This window comes from Halichoerus grypus, chromosome 4 (genome assembly GCF_964656455.1).
Source record: "Halichoerus grypus chromosome 4, mHalGry1.hap1.1, whole genome shotgun sequence".
In the NCBI taxonomy this organism is placed as follows: domain Eukaryota; kingdom Metazoa; phylum Chordata; class Mammalia; order Carnivora; family Phocidae; genus Halichoerus; species Halichoerus grypus.
The window spans coordinates 101,562,333-101,580,778 of record NC_135715.1 but is presented as its reverse complement, the minus strand read 5'-3'; the positions used below and the strand labels follow the sequence as shown (position 1 = coordinate 101,580,778).

Genomic DNA, 18,446 nt, shown 5'->3' with positions numbered 1-18,446 from the left:
GTTGAGAACCACTACCGTAAAGATAAATAATTTTCACAAATATCTGTCAAAAATAAAGTAGGAGCATGGTAAAGCTATGGCATTCAAAACAGAGCAACAAACAAAAGAAAGTAACTTTTTCTTCTATCATCCTCATTTTTGAAACAAACCTAAATGAGGCACTTTCACATACTGCTGAAGAGAACATAATGTATAAGCTTTTCTAGATGACAATCTGGGAATCAATACATGGCATTAATGATGATGCCCTCTGACCCAATAATCCACTTCTAGAAATAGCACTATAGCATTACTTAGAATAGTGTGAGAACTGGAAAGAATCTCAATGTACAATAGGAAAATTGTTTGATATAGGAAAAATGGAAAGAAACTGCTCTAACAGTGATTATCTGTGGATTATGGAATTATGAATTTTTGTTTTCTTTTCTGTACAATGAACATGCATCACTTTTAAAGTCTCACACCGATACTCAGGGTTGAATAATAATAGGTAAGGCAATATGACACAGTGGTTAAGAGCTTGGGCTCTAGAAAAAAACGTGCCTATGTTTGAATCCCAGCTCTATGACCTTGGATAATCACTCAAGCTTTCTGTGACTCTTTCTTGTGAAGAAAAAATCCTGGCACATACTCAATAAATGCTAGCAATTAGAGACAAAATAGTTAGGTTTTAATTATAACCTCCCACTGATATCAAAATACCACAAATTAAAAAAATTATATGAACCCCCAATGAAGCAGTACTCAAGAGCAGAAGCCTTCAGTCTTTTCATTAGGAAGGAGCTACTTTTCATTGTCCTACAGCCCTGAAATCTCAGGATGGCAAGAAAGGAACAAGATGTTGAAAAGATACTGATAACCCTCCCACCTGGAAATCTCAGGCCAACTATAAGTAAAGAAGAACATGATTAAGAGGAACATAAGCAGCAAGCAGCCCAAGGACCATACGCTTTCATATCTACCACTTCTAAATATGCTCAAAGCTTTCTCATATACATGATCTCATGTGATCATTGAGAGGAGGTCAGAGCATTTCACAACTGATGAAACTGAGGTACAGAGATAAGTGACCTACCCAAAATCAAGTGGCAAAACTACAAAGTGTCAAACTGAAGGCAGAATCTCAGACATCTATCTGATGCTGACTTTGAGAACTACTAGTTTGGTTCAATCCACTAGTTAAGGAGTCTTGCTCCAAGAGAGTCTCCATAGGTTTCTCTTCTAGCCCTGGCTCTAGAATATTAGGTAAAGTCTTCAAGCTTTTCCTAGCCATAAATTTTAGGTTGAACTAAGTCTACATGAAAGAAATATTAAAGTGTGCTTGAATTCTTATGAAGCAAGGATCTATATAGTCTTATTTTTGTGTGTGTGAAGTGGGCAATTGATTAATGGCACATTTTAAGCTAACTTCTAAAGTGTGAAATTTTAAGTGTTTCAACTGAGATCATTTTGAATTCCAACCATTTTATGTAAGTACATATACAATGATTATAATTCAAGTGAGATTAACTTTTAAGAAAGTAAAATAGACTAAAAATCTGCCCTGATTTGCCTAAATGTAAGATATAAAAATGAATTTTTAAATACATAGGATTCATATTGAGAAAAAAATAAGTTTAAATTATTCCAGATTTATATAATAAATCTGAATGTAGAAAATGAAGCATCTAAAATGAATGAGGGGGGTATAGCCTTTTGAAAAGAAATAATGCTTGAGCTTCCAGAATAACTTTTTTGGACTCTTCATTAACCCAATCAAACCAAGACAACATAATGTAACTAGCTCATTAAAAATAAGGAATACTGTTAATTAAAATTTGGAAAGGGAAAAGATGTAATAAATTAACCTTTGTTGGATACTTACATGCCAAATGCTTTTAAACATACATGGTTTAATCCTTAACAACCGAGAGTAATACAAACTATTCTTGGCTTTTAAAGGATTTAATATTTGATTATTAAACAAATAAATAGGGTTTTCAAACTGGAGATATGTTAGAACAGAAATACTTTCCTTTTCTTCCTGTCAAGCACTGATCATAGAACCACTTAACTTTTTTAACCGCTTTTGTGAAGTATAATCGACATATAATAATTTAAAGGGAACATGTGATGAGTATACATCCATGAAACAATCACCAAAATCGAGATAATGAATATATCCATCACTCCTCAAAGTTTCCTTATGATCATTTTTGGAATGTCCATCAAAAAATGAATGGACAGGGGCACCTGGGTGGCTCAGTTGGTTAAGCGACTGCCTTCAGCTCAGGTCATGATCCTGGAGTCCCAGGATCGAGTCCTGCATCGGGCTCCCTGCTCAGCGGGGAGTCTGCTTCTCCCTCTGACCCTCCTCCCTCTCATGCTCTCTGTCTCTCATTCTCTCTCTCTCAGATAAATAAATAAAATCTTAAAAAAAAAAAAAAAATGAATGGACAAACTGGTATATCCATGCAATGGAACACTACTACTAAGCAATAAAAATGAATGAACTATTGATAGACACAACAGTATGTATGAATCTCAAAATAATTATGCTCAAAGAATTCCTACACACACAAAAATAAAAATGAGTAAAACTTTACACAAAATTCTAAAAAATGCAAACCAACCTATTATTTTTATTAGAGAGCAAAACAAGGCTCAGAAAGAAAACACAGCTTGTACTGGCAATACCGTTAATAAGTGGTAGTGCCAGAATATAAATCTAGTTCTGGTAGTTTCCAAAACCAAGGTCTATACCACAAGACCTTAATGCCAACTGCATGCTCCAAGACAAAATTAGATTAACTATACACTCGGTTTTTAGTATTAGAATATTCTGTCCTAATATTAAAATTTAATAATGAAATACCTAAAAAATATAATTTACTTTTAAAAGGATATAATGAACAAAAAGCATAAGGCCTGTCAAACAAAAAAACTAACCTTGTAAATAATAGCCACCTGCCAACAGTATAAGCATGGAACAGAATCCATGCTTAAAATTATCAAGCAAACATCCCAATATCCAACTGTATAAATATTAAAATTAATCAACCCATTTCAAAATATAAAAACTGCTTACAAACTTTTAAGTAAATCCTTGCATCTTGAGAAGCAATACTAGCCACTTATGTCTTATAAGAAAAAGTCCTCAGAAGAATAATAGCTAAAAACTGAGTGCTTATTGTGGACTAGACACTGTATTCACTCATCATGTGCTATTTCACTTAAAATTCACAATTAGCTTAATGATAACCTCAATATGCAGAAAAGCATTTGATAAAATATAACACCTGTTCATGATAAAAACTCTCAAAAACCCGGAATAGAAGAGAATTTCCTTAATATGATAAATGATATCAACATCAGATATGCTCAATGATTATTACATGCTTTCCTCCTGAAATTGAGAGCAAGAGCAGGTATCCATACACTAATCAACACTGTCCTGGTGGTCCAGTACAATAAAGTATGAAAAAGAATTAAAAAGTATAAAGGTTAGAAAATCAAAATTCAAATTGTCTATATTAACAGATAACATGACTGTGTATACAGAAAACTCCAAATAATCTACAAACTGCTAGAAATAATAAGTGAATGTACTAAGATTGCTAGATCCAAAGTCCATATAAAAAATCAACTGTTTCTATGTATCAGGGAAAAAAAATTTCAATGGAATTTTTAAAATGCCATTTATAACATTTAAGAAATTACAAAAACTATGAATTAAATCTAATAAAAGATATGCAAAACCTCTACATTGAAAACTATAAAACACTGGTAAGGGAAAGTAAAAGAAACCTTAAATAAAATGAAAGGTATTTCACGGTCATGGGACTCGAAATTGTTAAGATGTCAATTCTCCTTAAATTAATTTATAAATTCAATGCAATATGGATTAAAAACCCAGCAGGATTATTTTATATGTGGAAAATGACCAGCTAATTCTAAAATTTACATAAAAATGCAATGAACACCCAAGATAATCTTGAAGAACAAAGTTAGATTTATACTACAAGACAGAAAGACTGTAAGTTGTAGTAATATAGTATCTTATTGGTACAAGGATAGACAAAGAGACTAATGGATAGAATAGTCTAGAAATAGACGAACACTCATTCGATCATATGATTTACAACAAAGACACCACTGCCATTGTGTGGGAAAAAGCAGTTCCTCTGAATAAGTGTTGGAACATAATTATATATCCTTACAGAGAAAAGACAATCTTTTCCTCATACCAAACACAGTCAGTTTGAGGTGGGTCACAAACATAAATGCAGTAAGTAAAACAATGAAGCTTCCAGAAGAAAACATAAGAGACTACACTGGGGCAGAAAAAGATTTTTTTTTTTAAAGATTTTATTTATTTATTTGACAGAGAGACACAGCAAGAGAGGGAACACAAGCAGGGAGAGTGGGAGAGGGAGAAGCAGGCTCCCCGCCTAGCAGGGAGCCTGATGCGGGACTCGATCCCAGGACCCTGGGATCATGACTGAGCCGAAGGCAGACGCTTAACGACTGAGCCACCCAGGCACCCCAGAAAAAGATTTCTTAAAAGGGAGACAAAGCACTATCCATATAAGAAAAACACTGACCGCTCAGACTTTATTAAAATTAAGAATGCCTATTCAACAAAAGGCATCATTAAGAAGGTGAACAGACAAGCTATCGATTGGAGAAATTATCTATAATACATATAACTGACTGAAAACTCATATCCAGAATATATGAAGAAACCTGCAAAGCAGTAAGAAAAAAAAAACAACTAACTTTTTAAAACAGGCAAAGGCTCCGTATAGGTACTTCACCAAGAAGATATCCAAATGGACAATATATAGAATACAATATATGAAAATGTGTTCAGTAGCATTACTCACCAAGGAAATGTAAAAACATGAGATACTACTACATACCCACCAAAAAGCCACAAATTTAAATGACTGAAATAATCAAGCATGCAGAGAAGACTCAACATAGCAGACTTAAGACTGCTATCCTTTGAAAGGCCTGTTTGCAAAGTTGACCCTTTGCTGGCATCTAGAAACTTGGATTTTGACAGGGTCTCCACTGTACTCAGAACTGATAAAAATGGCACACTGTGCCTAAATTATTTATGCAAACGATATGGTTTATGCTGAACACCTGCTTTCCTTCTAGGAATCTGGAATTATGGTATGTGCTAGGCGGAGGGTGCCAATATGACCAGACCCCCAGTAAAAACCGGACCCTCTAAAAAGTCCCTCTGGTAGAAAACATTTCACATGTGATCACAATTCATTGCTGGAGTGAGAATTAGGCATATCCTGTGTGGCCACACTAGGAGAGGACTCTTGTGTCTGATATCCTCCAAACTTTGTCCCATGGTTTTTAAAAATGAAAAAACTCACCAAGCAGTATACTTTAAGATTTGTGCACTTTATATATAGTTTATAAACCAATGAATAAGCAAATGTCTTTTAAATGACAGGAGAAAACATGTACAATATATATAACAAAAGGATCTATATCTAAAATATGAAGGACGAATAAAAAATCAGTAAGAACAGGTCAGCAACCTAAAGGAAAAATGACAGGCAAGTCAAAGGAAAAGACGGCCAATAAACATACTAAATGATGCTTAATTTCATCAAAAATCAGGGAAAACAATCTAAAACACTGAGATACTACTTTTGTCCATCATACTGGTAAAAATTTATATGACTGGTAATGTTTATAAAAAAATTAAATAAAATATGAATATAAGTTCCATGAGTACAAGAACCTTACTGTCTACTTTACTGCTAAATCCCCAAGTTCTAGAACAGTGGTTGGCATATATTAGGCCCTCAATACAGATTTGTGCCAGGAAGGAATTGAGAAAGGGAAGTTGAGTAAAGAATTAAAAAAAAAATAGTATTCCCTTATTCCTATATATGCACCAGTGACCAGAGTATTAAAAAAAGGTACAGCCTTTTTGAACAGCCATTTTGTAATTTGTGTATCTGCTTATCTAGCAAATCCACTTATTTCTTTCCTTAAGAAACATTAAAATGTGGGGGCACCTGGTGGCTCAGTCGATTAAGCATTTGCCTTTGGCACAGGTCATGATCCCAGAGTCCTGGGATGGAGCCCCACATCGGGCTCTCTGCTCAGCGGGGAGTCTGTTCTCCCTCTCATTCTCCCTCTGTGCTCTCCCTCTCTCTCTCTTTCTCTCGCTCTCAAATAAATAAAATCTTAAAAAAAAAAATTAAAATGTGAACACACAATATGTGAAAAACTGCAAGAATGTGTACTGTAGCACTATTATAGCAAAAACTAGCATATAACATATACTGTGCATTAAAAGGGGAATGGTTAAATAAACTATGTCTCCTCTCTGCCATGGAATATTTCACAGCAATTAAAAAGGAATAAAGTAGACCTACATGTAATGGCATGGAAAGATCTCCAAGACATACTAGGTTAAGGGGCACCTCGGTGGCTCAGTCGTTAAGCGTCTGCCTTCGGCTCAGGTCATGATCCCAGGGTCCTGGGATCAAGCCCCACATCGGGCCCCCTGCTCCACAGGAAGCCTGCTTCTCCCTCTCCCACTCCCCCTGCTTGTGTTCCTGCTCCCACTCTCTGTCAAATAAATAAAATCTTTAAAAAAAAAAAAAGACATACTAGGTTAAACAAAAAGTTGTACACCAATGCACACATTTAAAAACAAACAAAACAGGGGTGCCTGGGTGGCACAGTCAGTTGAGCTTCCGACTCTTGGTTTCAGCTCGGTCGTGATCTCAGGGTTGTAAGACTGAGCTGAGTGCTGAGAGTCTGCTTTCTCCCTCTCCCTCTTCCTCTTCCTCTGCCCCTCTCCACCTCTCTCTCTCTAAAATAAATAAATTAAAATCTTAAGAAGACAAAAAGCAAAACCAAAACCAAAAGTCCACTAAACTCTGTATCTTATGTATACACATATATGTACATCAATATATAGGAACAGGTATAAGAAATGATAACCCAAACCAGTAACAGTGGTTACTTCTAGAGATGTGAGTTAAACTAGTGGGTAGTGGTTTTTATTTTTTCTAGATTGAGTTTTTCACAATAAAATGTATTCACATACTTATGCAAAAACAACCCAACAAAACTATTGTTCTTCCTTAGGGGTTGAGTTGTTGCTGTTCTACTTCATAATGGTGTAAAGTGGCTTTGAACTGTATTTTTGAACAGACAAAACTAATCATATAAATTCAAGGAATTTTACTTTTGCTCTTTCTCTATTTTTGGATTCTGTTTCTTTTTTTTTTTTTTAAGATTTTTATTTATTATTTGAAGAGAGACAGGGATAGCGAGAGAGGGGAGGAGAGGGAGAAGCAGACTCCCCGAGAAGCAGGGAACCTGATGACAAGGGGCTCAATCTCAGGACCCTGGGATCATGACCTGAGCCGAAGGCAGACATTTAACCGACTGAGCCACCCAGGCACCCCTAGGCTGATTATTATTTTTTTTTTTTAAAGATTTTATTTATTTGACATAGAGAGACACAGCGAGAGAGGGAACACAAGCAGGGGGAGTGGGAGAGGGAGAAGCAGCCTTCCCGCAGAGCAGGGAGCCCAATGTGGGGCTCGATCCCAGGACCCTGGGATCATGACCCGAGCTGAAGGCAGACGCTTAACGACTGAGCCACCCAGGTGCCCCAGGCTGATTATTTTTAAGAAACAACAGACACACTGAAAACCAAGTAGAAGATACCATTTTGTAAGAGGCGTTTACATACTATTTTTAAAAATATTCTTTCTTTCTTTCTTTCTTTTCTTTCGTTCTTTCTTTTCTTTCTTCCTTATTTTAAAGTGAGAGAGAGAGCACACAGAGGGGAGAACAGAGGAGGAGGGAGAAAGTCTTAAGCAGACTCTGTGCTCAGTGGTGGAGCCCGATACAAGGCTCCATCTCAGGAGCCTGAGATCAGGGCCCTGAGATCAGGACCTGAGCCGAAACCAAGAGTCGGATACTTAATCTCCATTTTTTTTTTTTTTTTAATTTTATTATGTTATGTTAGTCACCATACAATACATCATTAGTTTTTGATGTAGTGATCCACGATCCATTGTTTTCGTATAACACCCAGTGCTCCATGCAGTACGTGCCCTCCTTAATAACCATCACCGGGCTAACCAATCCCCCCTCCCCCCTCCCCTCTAAAACCCTGTTTGTTTCTCAGAGTCCATAGTCCCTCATGGTTCATCTCTCCCTCCGATTTCCCTCCCTTCATTTTTCCCTTCCTTCTCCTAGTGTCCTCCATGCTATTCTTTATGTTCCACACATAAGTGAAACCATATGATAATTGACTTTCTCTGCTTGACTTATTTCACTTAGCATAATCTCCTTCAGTCCCATCCATGTTGATGTAAAAGTTGGGTATTCATCCTTTCTGATGGCTGAATAATATTCCATTGTATATATGGACCACATCTTCTTATCCATTCGTCTGTTGAAGGGCATCTCGGCTCTTTCCACAGTTTGGCTATTGCAGACATTGCTGCTATGAACATCGGGGTGCATATGGCCCTTCTTTTCACTACATCTGTGTCTTTGGGGTAAATACCCAGGAGTGCAATTGCTGGGTCATAGGGTAGCTCTATTTTTAAATTTTTGAGGAACCTCCACACTGTTTTCCAAAGTGGCTGTACCAACTTGCATTCCCACTAACAGTGTAAGAAGGTTCCCCTTTCTCCACAACCTCTCCAACATTTGTTGTTTCTTTCCCTGTCCATTTTGGCCATTCTAACTGGTGTAAGGTGGTATCTCAATGTGGTTTTGATTTGGATTTCCCTGATGGCTAATGATGATGAACATTTTTTCATGTGTCTGTTAGCCATTTGTATGTCTTCTTCAGAGAAGTGTCTGTTCATCTCTTCTGCCCACTTTTTGACTTGATTATTTGTTTTTTGGGTGTTGAGTTGGAGAAGTTCTTTATAGATCTTGGATACCAGCCCTTTATCTGTAGTGTCATTGGCAAGTATCTTCTCCCATTCTGTGGGTTGCCTCTTTGTTTTGTTGACTGTTTCCTTTGCTGTGCAGAAGCTTTTTTATCTTGATGAAGTCCCAAAAGTTCATTTTTGCTTTTGTTTCACTAGCTTTTGGAGATGTATCTTGAAAGAAGTTGCTCTGGCCGATGTCAAAGAGGTTACTGCCTATGTTCTCCTCTAGGATTTTGATGGATTCCTGTCTCACATTGAGGTCTTTCATCCACTTTGAGTTTATCTTTGTGAATGGTGTTAGAGAATGGTCGAGTTTCATTCTTCTGCATGTGGCTGTCCAATTTTCCCAGCACCATTTATTGAAGAGACTGTCTTTTTTCCATTGCATGTTTTTTCCTGCTTTGTCAAAGATTATTTGACCATAGAGTTGAGGGTCCATATCTGGGTTCTCTATTCTGTTCCATTGGTCTGTATGTCTGTTTTTGTGCCAGTACCATGCTGTCTTGGTGATCACTGCTTTGTAGTATAGCTTGAAATCGGGCAACGTGATGCCCCCAGCTTTGTTTTTCTTTTTCAACATCTCCTTGGCGATTTGGGGTCTTTTCTGATTCCATACAAATTTTAGGATTGTTTGTTCCAGCACTTTGAAAAATGTCATTGGAATTTTGGTCGGGATGGCATTGAAGGTATAGATTGCTCTGGGTAGCATAGACATTTTAACAATGTTTATTCTTCCGATCCATGAGCATGGAATATTTTTCCATCTTTTTGTGTCTTCTTCAATTTCTTTCATGAGTGTTTTGTAGTTCCTAGAGTACAGATCCTTTACCTCTTTGGTTAGGTTTATTCCGAGGTATCTTATGGTTTTTGGTGCTATTGTAAATGGAATCGTTTCTCTAATTTCTCTTTCTACAGTTGCGTTGTTAGTGTATAAGAAAGCAACTGATTTGGATTCTGTTTCTTAAACATCTGTGTACTCACCACTCATTTTAAGAAGTAACATCACCTTAACCATGATGAACTACTTATTTCCCTAACTTCAAAATATTTCTCAATTTCAGAAATGATAATACCTGAAAGCCCCAAAAGTTTATTTAGATTTGAAATCTTAGATCTTTGAACACAGATTTGTTTAAAGAATTGCTCCTACCCAAAGCAAACATTTCCTACTAGGATGAAGATATAAAGAACAAAATAAAAATAAATAAAGCTTAAAGAGCCAGTCCATATCCTACCTGGGTCACTGGAATGTAGAGAGGTTCTCCATTATGTAGCAGTGTGAGTTTTCCATGCTGATATAGTCGTCCCTCTGGTTTTAAGCTTGTCATCTCCTTAGGTCCTCCTTTCTTGCTACTCTCTTGTCCGTTTCCCTTAAATTCTTCAGTATCACTTAGGCATTCAAAAAATTCTTCTTCACTGTCACTCCAAGAATCCCAAGATTTTCCTACCTCTCCCTTTTCCTTATCCATATCTTTTAGATTATCTGGCGCCAGCTGGTCTCCAGCTCTTCCAGCATCCCCTGGATACATATCTGAAGTATTTGTCTTTCTCCCCTCATCACGGGCCTTCTTTCTTTCAATACAACAATTTAACATCTTAAGAAAACAGAAATAACATTTATATTTAAGTTAGTTACAGTAAAATAAAAATCTATCCACTTCTTCGATATTTAATTTGCCTTCTCCACCCCTTCCCTGGACCCTATTGTGAATAACAGTGACTACAAGTAACCTACAGCAGCACAATGAGAATAGCCTATAATCCATTATTACATTTAGTATTAGAATAAACTCCAATTAAGACCATATTTAGATACTGTCGTTGGGAAATCTTTACCTGTAGTTTCTGATGTAGTAAACAGCATCTTAGATCTGGGGGTCCACTTGCTAATCTATCAAATAAAGCAGTGGGAAAAGTTAGTTTTAGGAAAATGGCTTCAGGTATGCAAATTTCTTACGCTACCATAAATTTTAGCCATTTGATAAGAAATCAAAACTAGATTTCAACAGGTAAGATAACTGAGATGGAGCAAATAAAGACTAAAAAAAAATCACATTTTATCCTCCTAGTCCACCAACAGCAAATATATTTTTCAAAGCATAGTAGCAAACTAGTAATAGTTCTCAAGTTAATAGAAACTTAAAATGAAAAAATGTCTCTAAATCTATCCCAGGGAGTAGCTACCATACAGTATTTCACACCATACAAAACAGATTAGTTACATATTCAGTTCTCAATTATTATAGTGGATTCTCAATATAAAAAAAATATTGATTTCCACCTCTCTTTTGCCAAGAGGAGCCTAAACTGCCTCTAGTTCTAAACCACTAAGTTCCCAAGAATCAGCCAAGAGATAATCCAGCTAAGCAGAGACTGGCAAATGAAACAGAAGTAAATATTTTTGGCTCAATCACCAATTTATACTACTCATATCACAATTCTGCCTTAGTATATGTAGATGAGCAGTAACCTACGCAATATTGAAATATATGGTAACTAAACTCTTCCACTTTATTAAGTGAAATGTCAACATAAATTCCACAAAAAAATTACAGGTGAGTACCTGAACTTATGAACTCTAAGAATGTTTTCTCTTCAACTATAAAAATTTATATTCACTACAGAAGGCTTAGAAAATACACAAATGTATAAAGGACAAAATAAAATTTTATTTCACACCTGGGAAAAACTACTGTTAACATTTGGCTTTATTTCTTCCCAATTATATTTCTATAAATATAGATCAGCAAAACTGAAAGCACTTAGTATACAAAACACTGTATTCTACTTTACTACAAATACTATGATCATTTTCTATGTTATTAGATTCTTGAAAAAAAATAAAACTTGTAATAGATCCATAACTTTCCACTGTAGACATATATCATGATTTACACCATTCTTTTATGTTTGGTACTGAGGTTGCTTCACCTTTTTTCCCCTATGATAAATTTGCTACAATGAACACCTCTGAGTATAAATCATGTCCAGTTTCTTACCACTTTCTTTCCTAGAAGAGGAAAATTAATGGGCCAAAAGACTAATTATGCTAACAAACAAAAAACCTACATATACAAACGAAAATTCAAATTCTTACCCTGGAATCAGAAAGTTGTTTTCCCATCTGAAACGCATTTCAAGAACAAATTCCTGCCAGAGATGTGCCACTCCTTTTAATCCTCCATGGTAGAAATTGATCATACAAAGACACAAAGCCAATTTGTATGTTAAACTGTCAGATGGTGCAGATTTGAACTGATTGTAGAGATTCTGAATTTAACAAAATAGAAACAAAGCAAAACTTGTTAACAACATATTTGCAGGTATAATCAAAAACTGTGTGGGGAGAGATTTTAATACTAAAATTAACCTATCCTACCAAACTACCTTTTATCAAATACTTAATACATTACTGCCTAAATTGTTCTTAGGCAGTCCCATGTTTTCAAAATTTCTGCAAGGATCGAAAGACTGATGCTACAGTTTAGAAAAGCTAAAGTCACAACTTTCAATTTCCTCTGTGGAACCTTCAAGATGTATTCCAAATATGTTGTTTTTAAAATCTTTTATTTTTTTTTTAAGATTATATTTATTTATTTGAGAGAGAGAACACGAGACAGAGTGTGTGTGTGCAGAACATGAATGCGGGGAGGGGGGGCGGCAGAAGGAGAGGGAGAAGCAGACTCCCCGCTAAGCAGGGAGCCGGATGTGGGGCTCCATCCCAGAACCCCAGGATCATGACCTGAGCCAACGGCAGACATTTAACCAACTGAGCCACCCAACAGCCCCTTAAAAATCTTTTAATTATAAATGAGTATAGATTTATTATCAAAATCAGAAACATAAAATCAAAACTGTATAAACCGAAAATATAAAGCCTCTGCTTTTCCTCATTTCATGAAATCTACTTCCCAAAAATAACTACTGAAAATAGTTTATCTCTATGCCTGTCATTTAAACATCTCATTTCTCAATTTATTAAAGACCTGGATAAGGAACACATGAAAATTTTGCTTCATTTTACACATTTTACTTCATTAAAGTGTTCCACTCACTGTCTGGTTTTGAAATACAGAGAAGAATCAATGGCAAAACATCAATTTGATAATTTTATAAAAAGTCTAAAATGAGGGAAATCCTACAATCATGCACAATATACTTATTTTTTCACTGTTTCCAGAAAAGTTCTTGCTACCCAAAATACATATGTATGGTCAATGTATCATAATCTGAGTGGAGGCCATGATCTCTACTCAAGCTTTCCTAAGGTGATTTTTAAAATTAAAAGATCCTTGGGGCGCCTGGGGTGGCTCAGTCGGTAAAGTGGCCAACTCTTTTTTTTTTAGAGAGAGAGAGAGAAAGAGAGCACGAGCAGGGGGAAGGGACAGAGGCAGAGGGTGAAGCAGGCTCCCCGCTGAGCAGGGAGCCCAATGTGGGGCTCGATCCCAGGACTCAGGGATCATGACCTGAGCCAAAGGCAGATGCATAACCGACTGAGCCACCCAGGTGCCCCAAAGTGGCCAATTCTTGATTTCCACACAGGTCATGACCTCAGGACCCTGGGATAGAGCTCTGCCTCAGGCTCCGTGCTCAGCAGGGAGTCTGCTTGAGGATTCTCTCTCCCTCTCCCTCTGCCCCCCGCACCCCTACCCTGGTCACATGAGTGTGAGCCCGCTCTCTCTCTCTCTAATAAATAAATATTTTTAAAATAAAATTAAAAAATAAAAAGATCCTTATGTTACTAAACTAGCAATATAGCAACCCCTTAGAAATTCAATGCATTTTAAATATTTTAATATTAAATTCCAACTTACATAATCTTCACTCTCTGATACAGGATTATTGTTGTCCGTGGAAGAACTTCCATCTAATGGTTTCTCAGAAGCAGCATCAGGGAATAAGAACTTAGGGAGAAAAATAAAAATAACCACATTTCAACCAATTTCCTACTTTGTTGATATTCATAACTCATATAAACACTATTTTATTTTTTTATGGTTTTGCTATTAAAACAATGGAAATGTGTTTATTGTACTGGCCAGTGGGTTCTACATTATATCAAACATTTTCTGTTTTTCTTTAAAAATACATAGTTTCAGTGATAAGCCAATTTTAGAAATCAGAGATTTTTCTTAAAACCACCTGGTTGTATAGACTAAACAATGAAAAACCAAAATCTCTTCACTATGATCCATGGTCATTAAATTTATAAAAAAGTATTAGACAAAACCTAAGAGAAAAAATTTAAATACGCACACATTCATGAGGCTCTATGAAGTTATACAGTCCACAGGTTTTCATATATGAAATATTAAGACTATGATATTTAAGATGATAACTTTACAAGATACCCCTAGAAAGTCGGAAGCAGTCTAAACCTGTAATGACCAGTTCATCTTTTTCCACGTGGTTTCTGTTTACGTGTATGTAGGAATGGTAAAAAAAAAAAAAAAAAAAAAAAAAATTCAGTGCATTTGGTAACTAGAATAAAATCTCTAAGGATATATTGTTAAGAAGGGGCCTTTCCCAGGGCCACTGGGTGGCTCAGTCGGTTAAGCATCTGACTCTTGATCTCAGCCCAGGTCTTGATCTCAGGGTTGTGGGTTCAGGCCCTGCATTTGGCTCCCTAGCGTAGAGCTTCCTTAAAAAAAAAGAAGGGGCCTTTTCTGCAGAAATATATTTTCAGTCCTTTTATCACTGTTCTTCCCAAGTGTGTGTTGTACTGCTGACTTGTGATTCCTTTTACTATGCATACTATGCCACATATTACAGAACGTGCTCAGGAGACTTTTTCAAATTTAGAGGAACTACTCTGTACCAACGCCCACTACTAGGTACATTTGCAAACAATATCCTAATCTAAAACCACTGTGTAAGGTAAATATTACTGCCCACTTCTTACAGATACACAAGCTGAAAATCTGGTGAAGAGTTTTATTCAGATTAATGCTGGGATGAGATTAACATCAAGTTTCCACGTCCAGTATTCTTTTCATTGCACTATTCAAAGGTTGTTCCCAAGATTGTCATAATGCACAAATTGCCAGAAATATGACTATACTTACAATTATAGTAAGAACAGCTATCATTTTACCAGAGGCCTATTATATGCCAGGCAGTGTTAAGAGATGGTCCTTTCATCCTCCAAACAATCTAACAGGGTTTCATTAGCCTCATTTACAGATGACAAAACTGAAATTAAATGACTTACTCAAAATGATATAGTAAAATCAGGATTAACCCTGGTGTGTGTGGTTCCCAGGCTGGGCCTGTTCCACCACTCTATACCTAGGAGACATCTTAGCTCTTTCTAGTACTTACTATAAAGCTTTCCTTAGACTTTTGTGAAAGGAAGCTTTCAAAAATCCAGTTCTGATGTTGACCCTCTGCTTAAAATATTAAACTGCAAGATGAAGCCCGGTGTTTCAGGACTGTTCATCTGTTTCTAAAACCTTCTCTTCAAGATGCAACTCAAGTGCCCTTCTTTATGACACCTTCCCTGATTCCCACTGCCCAGATAGAGACAGACACATCCTCTGCTGTGTTCTCACAGCCAAACTGCCAGACTTCTCCCATGCAACATGGTATTGTAACTACAGTTTACCTTCCTTCTTCCCATTAAACTAGTGGGAATTCTCTGAATGTGGAGACTTGTTTTACTCATTTTATATTCCCAATCCAGTGCTTGCCACATAGAAGGGACTGGTTGATAATGAATAAATGAGTATACATACAGACATAGAAAGATACCACATTTAGTTACCAAGAAATGAGTATACATACAGACATAGAAAGATACATTTAGTTACCAAGAGAATAGTATTGAGGACATCATTATTCAGTGGTGACTCTTCTACACCTCTGTGTTTTCGTATTTTCTTCTTTGCACTGTGTACCATATTTGAAACTGATAATTTATGAATTGGAACCGGTGCTGGCTCTGTCAACTTTGACAAAGCATGAGTTATATCAGCAATTTCTATAAAAAGAATAGAAACGAACAGAAATTATATCACCAACCTTAGCAAGTTAAAGTGATGAATAAACTGTTGATTGTATAAAACATTTTAGTCACTTCACTGGTATTATATGGTCTCAGAATTACAAAATTTTAAGACACATTCAGCTTTATATGCGTCCATAATGACAAAGGTGTAACACAAATTATTTCTCTCCAGAAGTTTTAAAAAAACCTCTAAAACCCTGCTTTTCAAAATATCTTACAGTTTTGGTAGAAAGAACTTATTAAATGTACTTAATTTTTAAGCTCAGGGTAAAGCCCAGAGAGAAATGGTAGCAGTCTACTCCATCAAAACTTGTTTTTCCAACTTAATTCAAATGTGAAAATAGTTGAAAAGTTACTAGAAAAATGCCAAAGAAAAAGGGTTAGATGTCTGAAAGTAACTTAAAAAAAGGAAAGTAGGTCACCTCTCCCTTCTTCCTCAAATGTGGATCGTCCAAGAATTTCATCAGTTGACTCCTTTCGACGGCAAATTTTAAAGAATTCAGTGACAAAATCACCTACATAGAAAAAATGTTACTCATATTTGACACTTAACTAAAAGAAATCAGCCCTACAAATTAAAGTACATGTCTTTTCACAAAAGCTGTAAGAAAGATTTGGTAGAAAAAGAAACCATTCAGTTTTTCCACCCAAGACAAAAATTAATCCTCTTTCAAAGATAGCCTTGTTCTTCCCTTCTCTCCATGTCACAAGATATTAAAAAAGTTTTTCCTTAGAATCCCTTCTAGAATGAAAAGTAACTGTACCTAGTAATATTAATCACTTACTATGTGCCTGAAGAAGACAAATAATTATCTGTTCTCAATGAATTGTAGAAGTAACAAGAATATTACTATATGCACAAAGTGCCACCTTAACTGCCACCCTTCTAGAATTCTGGGTTCATTAAAAAAAATTAAAATTAAAAAGAACTTCTGGTCCTTTTTTTTTTTTTTTTTTAAAGATTTTATTTATTTATTTGACAGAGAGAGAGAGAGCAAGAGCAGGAACACAAGCAGGGGGAGTGGGAGAGGGAGAAGCAGGCTTCCCGCTGAGCAGGGAGCCCGATGTGGGACTCGATCCCAGGACTCTGGGATCATGACCTGAGCCGAAGGCAGACGCTTAACGACTGAGCCACCCAGGCGCCCATGAGAACTTCTGGTCCTTTCATGAAGATGGTACCAAAGGTCAAGAAGGAAGCCCCTGCCCCTCCCAAAGACGAAACTGAAGCAAAAGCTTTGAAGGCCATGAAAGCGGTGCTGAAAGGCGTCCACAGTCACAAAAAGAAAAGAAGATCTGCATATTGCCTATGTTCCGATGATCCAAGACACTGCGTGTCCGAAGGCAGCCCAAATATGCTCAGAAGAGCGCCCCCAGGAGAAACAAGCTTGATCACTATGCCATCATCAAGTTTCCCTTGACTACTGAGTCAGCCATGAGGACAACAACATACTTGTGTTCATTGTGGATGTCAAGGCCAACAAGCACCAGGTCAAACAGGCTGTGAAGAAGCTCTACGACACTGAGGTGGCCAAGGTCAATACCTTGTCAAGCCTGATGGAGAGAAGGCATTTGTTTGACTGGCTCCTATGATGCTTTGGATGTTGCCAATAAAATTGGGATCATCTAAACTGAGTCCAGCTGGCTAAATCTAATTTTTTTCACCACAAAAACAAAAACAAACAAAAAACCTGAAGATATGTTTCTAGAGGATTAAGAAATCATGTAGCATAAAGTTATTTTAGCTTCAGCTGCATTATTAATGGTACACTTCCTGTCATTATTATAAGGGGAAAAGGTTTGATATCTTCTGAAGACCTGCAATGAGACATTTGTACAAAAAAATTAAAGTTTAACAGGAATTAAAGTTTAATCATCAGTACTAAAACTACCAGACAATACAAGATATTAAATTCATCAACTAGTTCTGAATAAATCTAGAATACTTTCTGGACTTCTTTAGAAAAGTAAGATAATCCTATAATTCAATCATATAAACTATATGACTCTAGTTAATTATATGACTACATAATCCTTTAATCTCATCATATAAACACATAAAGTCAAAGAGTAGGGTGGGATCATGGAACAATAACTTAAAATGAGAATACTTTAAATTCTAAGGTCCTCTACAATTACCACAGAAGTCAGTGGATGAGAAACAATAAGGAACTAGGAAACAATTTAGTAAATAAATTTAACAATTTAATAATCCAATGATTTAACAAGAGAAACTATTTATTGAGCATTTACTATACAAAAGGCCGTGTATTAAATGTGATACACAAACACACACATAATCTTATTTGATCCTCTCAATAACTCTATGCATATACTATTGTCTCTATTTTACTGAGACTTAAAGAAACTAACGAAACTTGTTCAAACTGGCAGACCTAGGATTTAGAATAAAAATTCTAAAACTCTTAATACCAACCCTCCACTGTCTCCCTAATACCCCAAGACAAATTCACCAATGGCAGGAATTTTACCTTCTACATCTTTGTATTCACCAT

At 36.2% G+C, this 18,446-nt stretch overlaps 1 protein-coding gene across 3 annotated transcripts in view; it reads right to left on the bottom strand.

The window, feature by feature from the left end:
- RAB3GAP1 (RAB3 GTPase activating protein catalytic subunit 1) overlaps window positions 1-18,446 on the bottom strand; it is a 113,644-nt gene that overhangs the window by 25,585 nt on the left and 69,613 nt on the right. For all 3 annotated transcript variants that reach the window (XR_013447093.1, XM_078070716.1, XM_078070717.1), the window contains exons 12-17: window positions 16,356-16,448; window positions 15,737-15,906; window positions 13,742-13,831; window positions 12,025-12,197; window positions 10,764-10,818; window positions 10,163-10,522 (exon numbers count right to left, since the gene is read on the bottom strand). Coding sequence is in view for 2 of the 3 variants with exons in the window: in XM_078070716.1 (XP_077926842.1) it covers window positions 10,163-10,522; window positions 10,764-10,818; window positions 12,025-12,197; window positions 13,742-13,831; window positions 15,737-15,906; window positions 16,356-16,448 (941 nt within the window). In the remaining variant the exon portion in view is untranslated. The remainder of the gene's footprint in view (window positions 1-10,162; window positions 10,523-10,763; window positions 10,819-12,024; window positions 12,198-13,741; window positions 13,832-15,736; window positions 15,907-16,355; window positions 16,449-18,446) is intronic.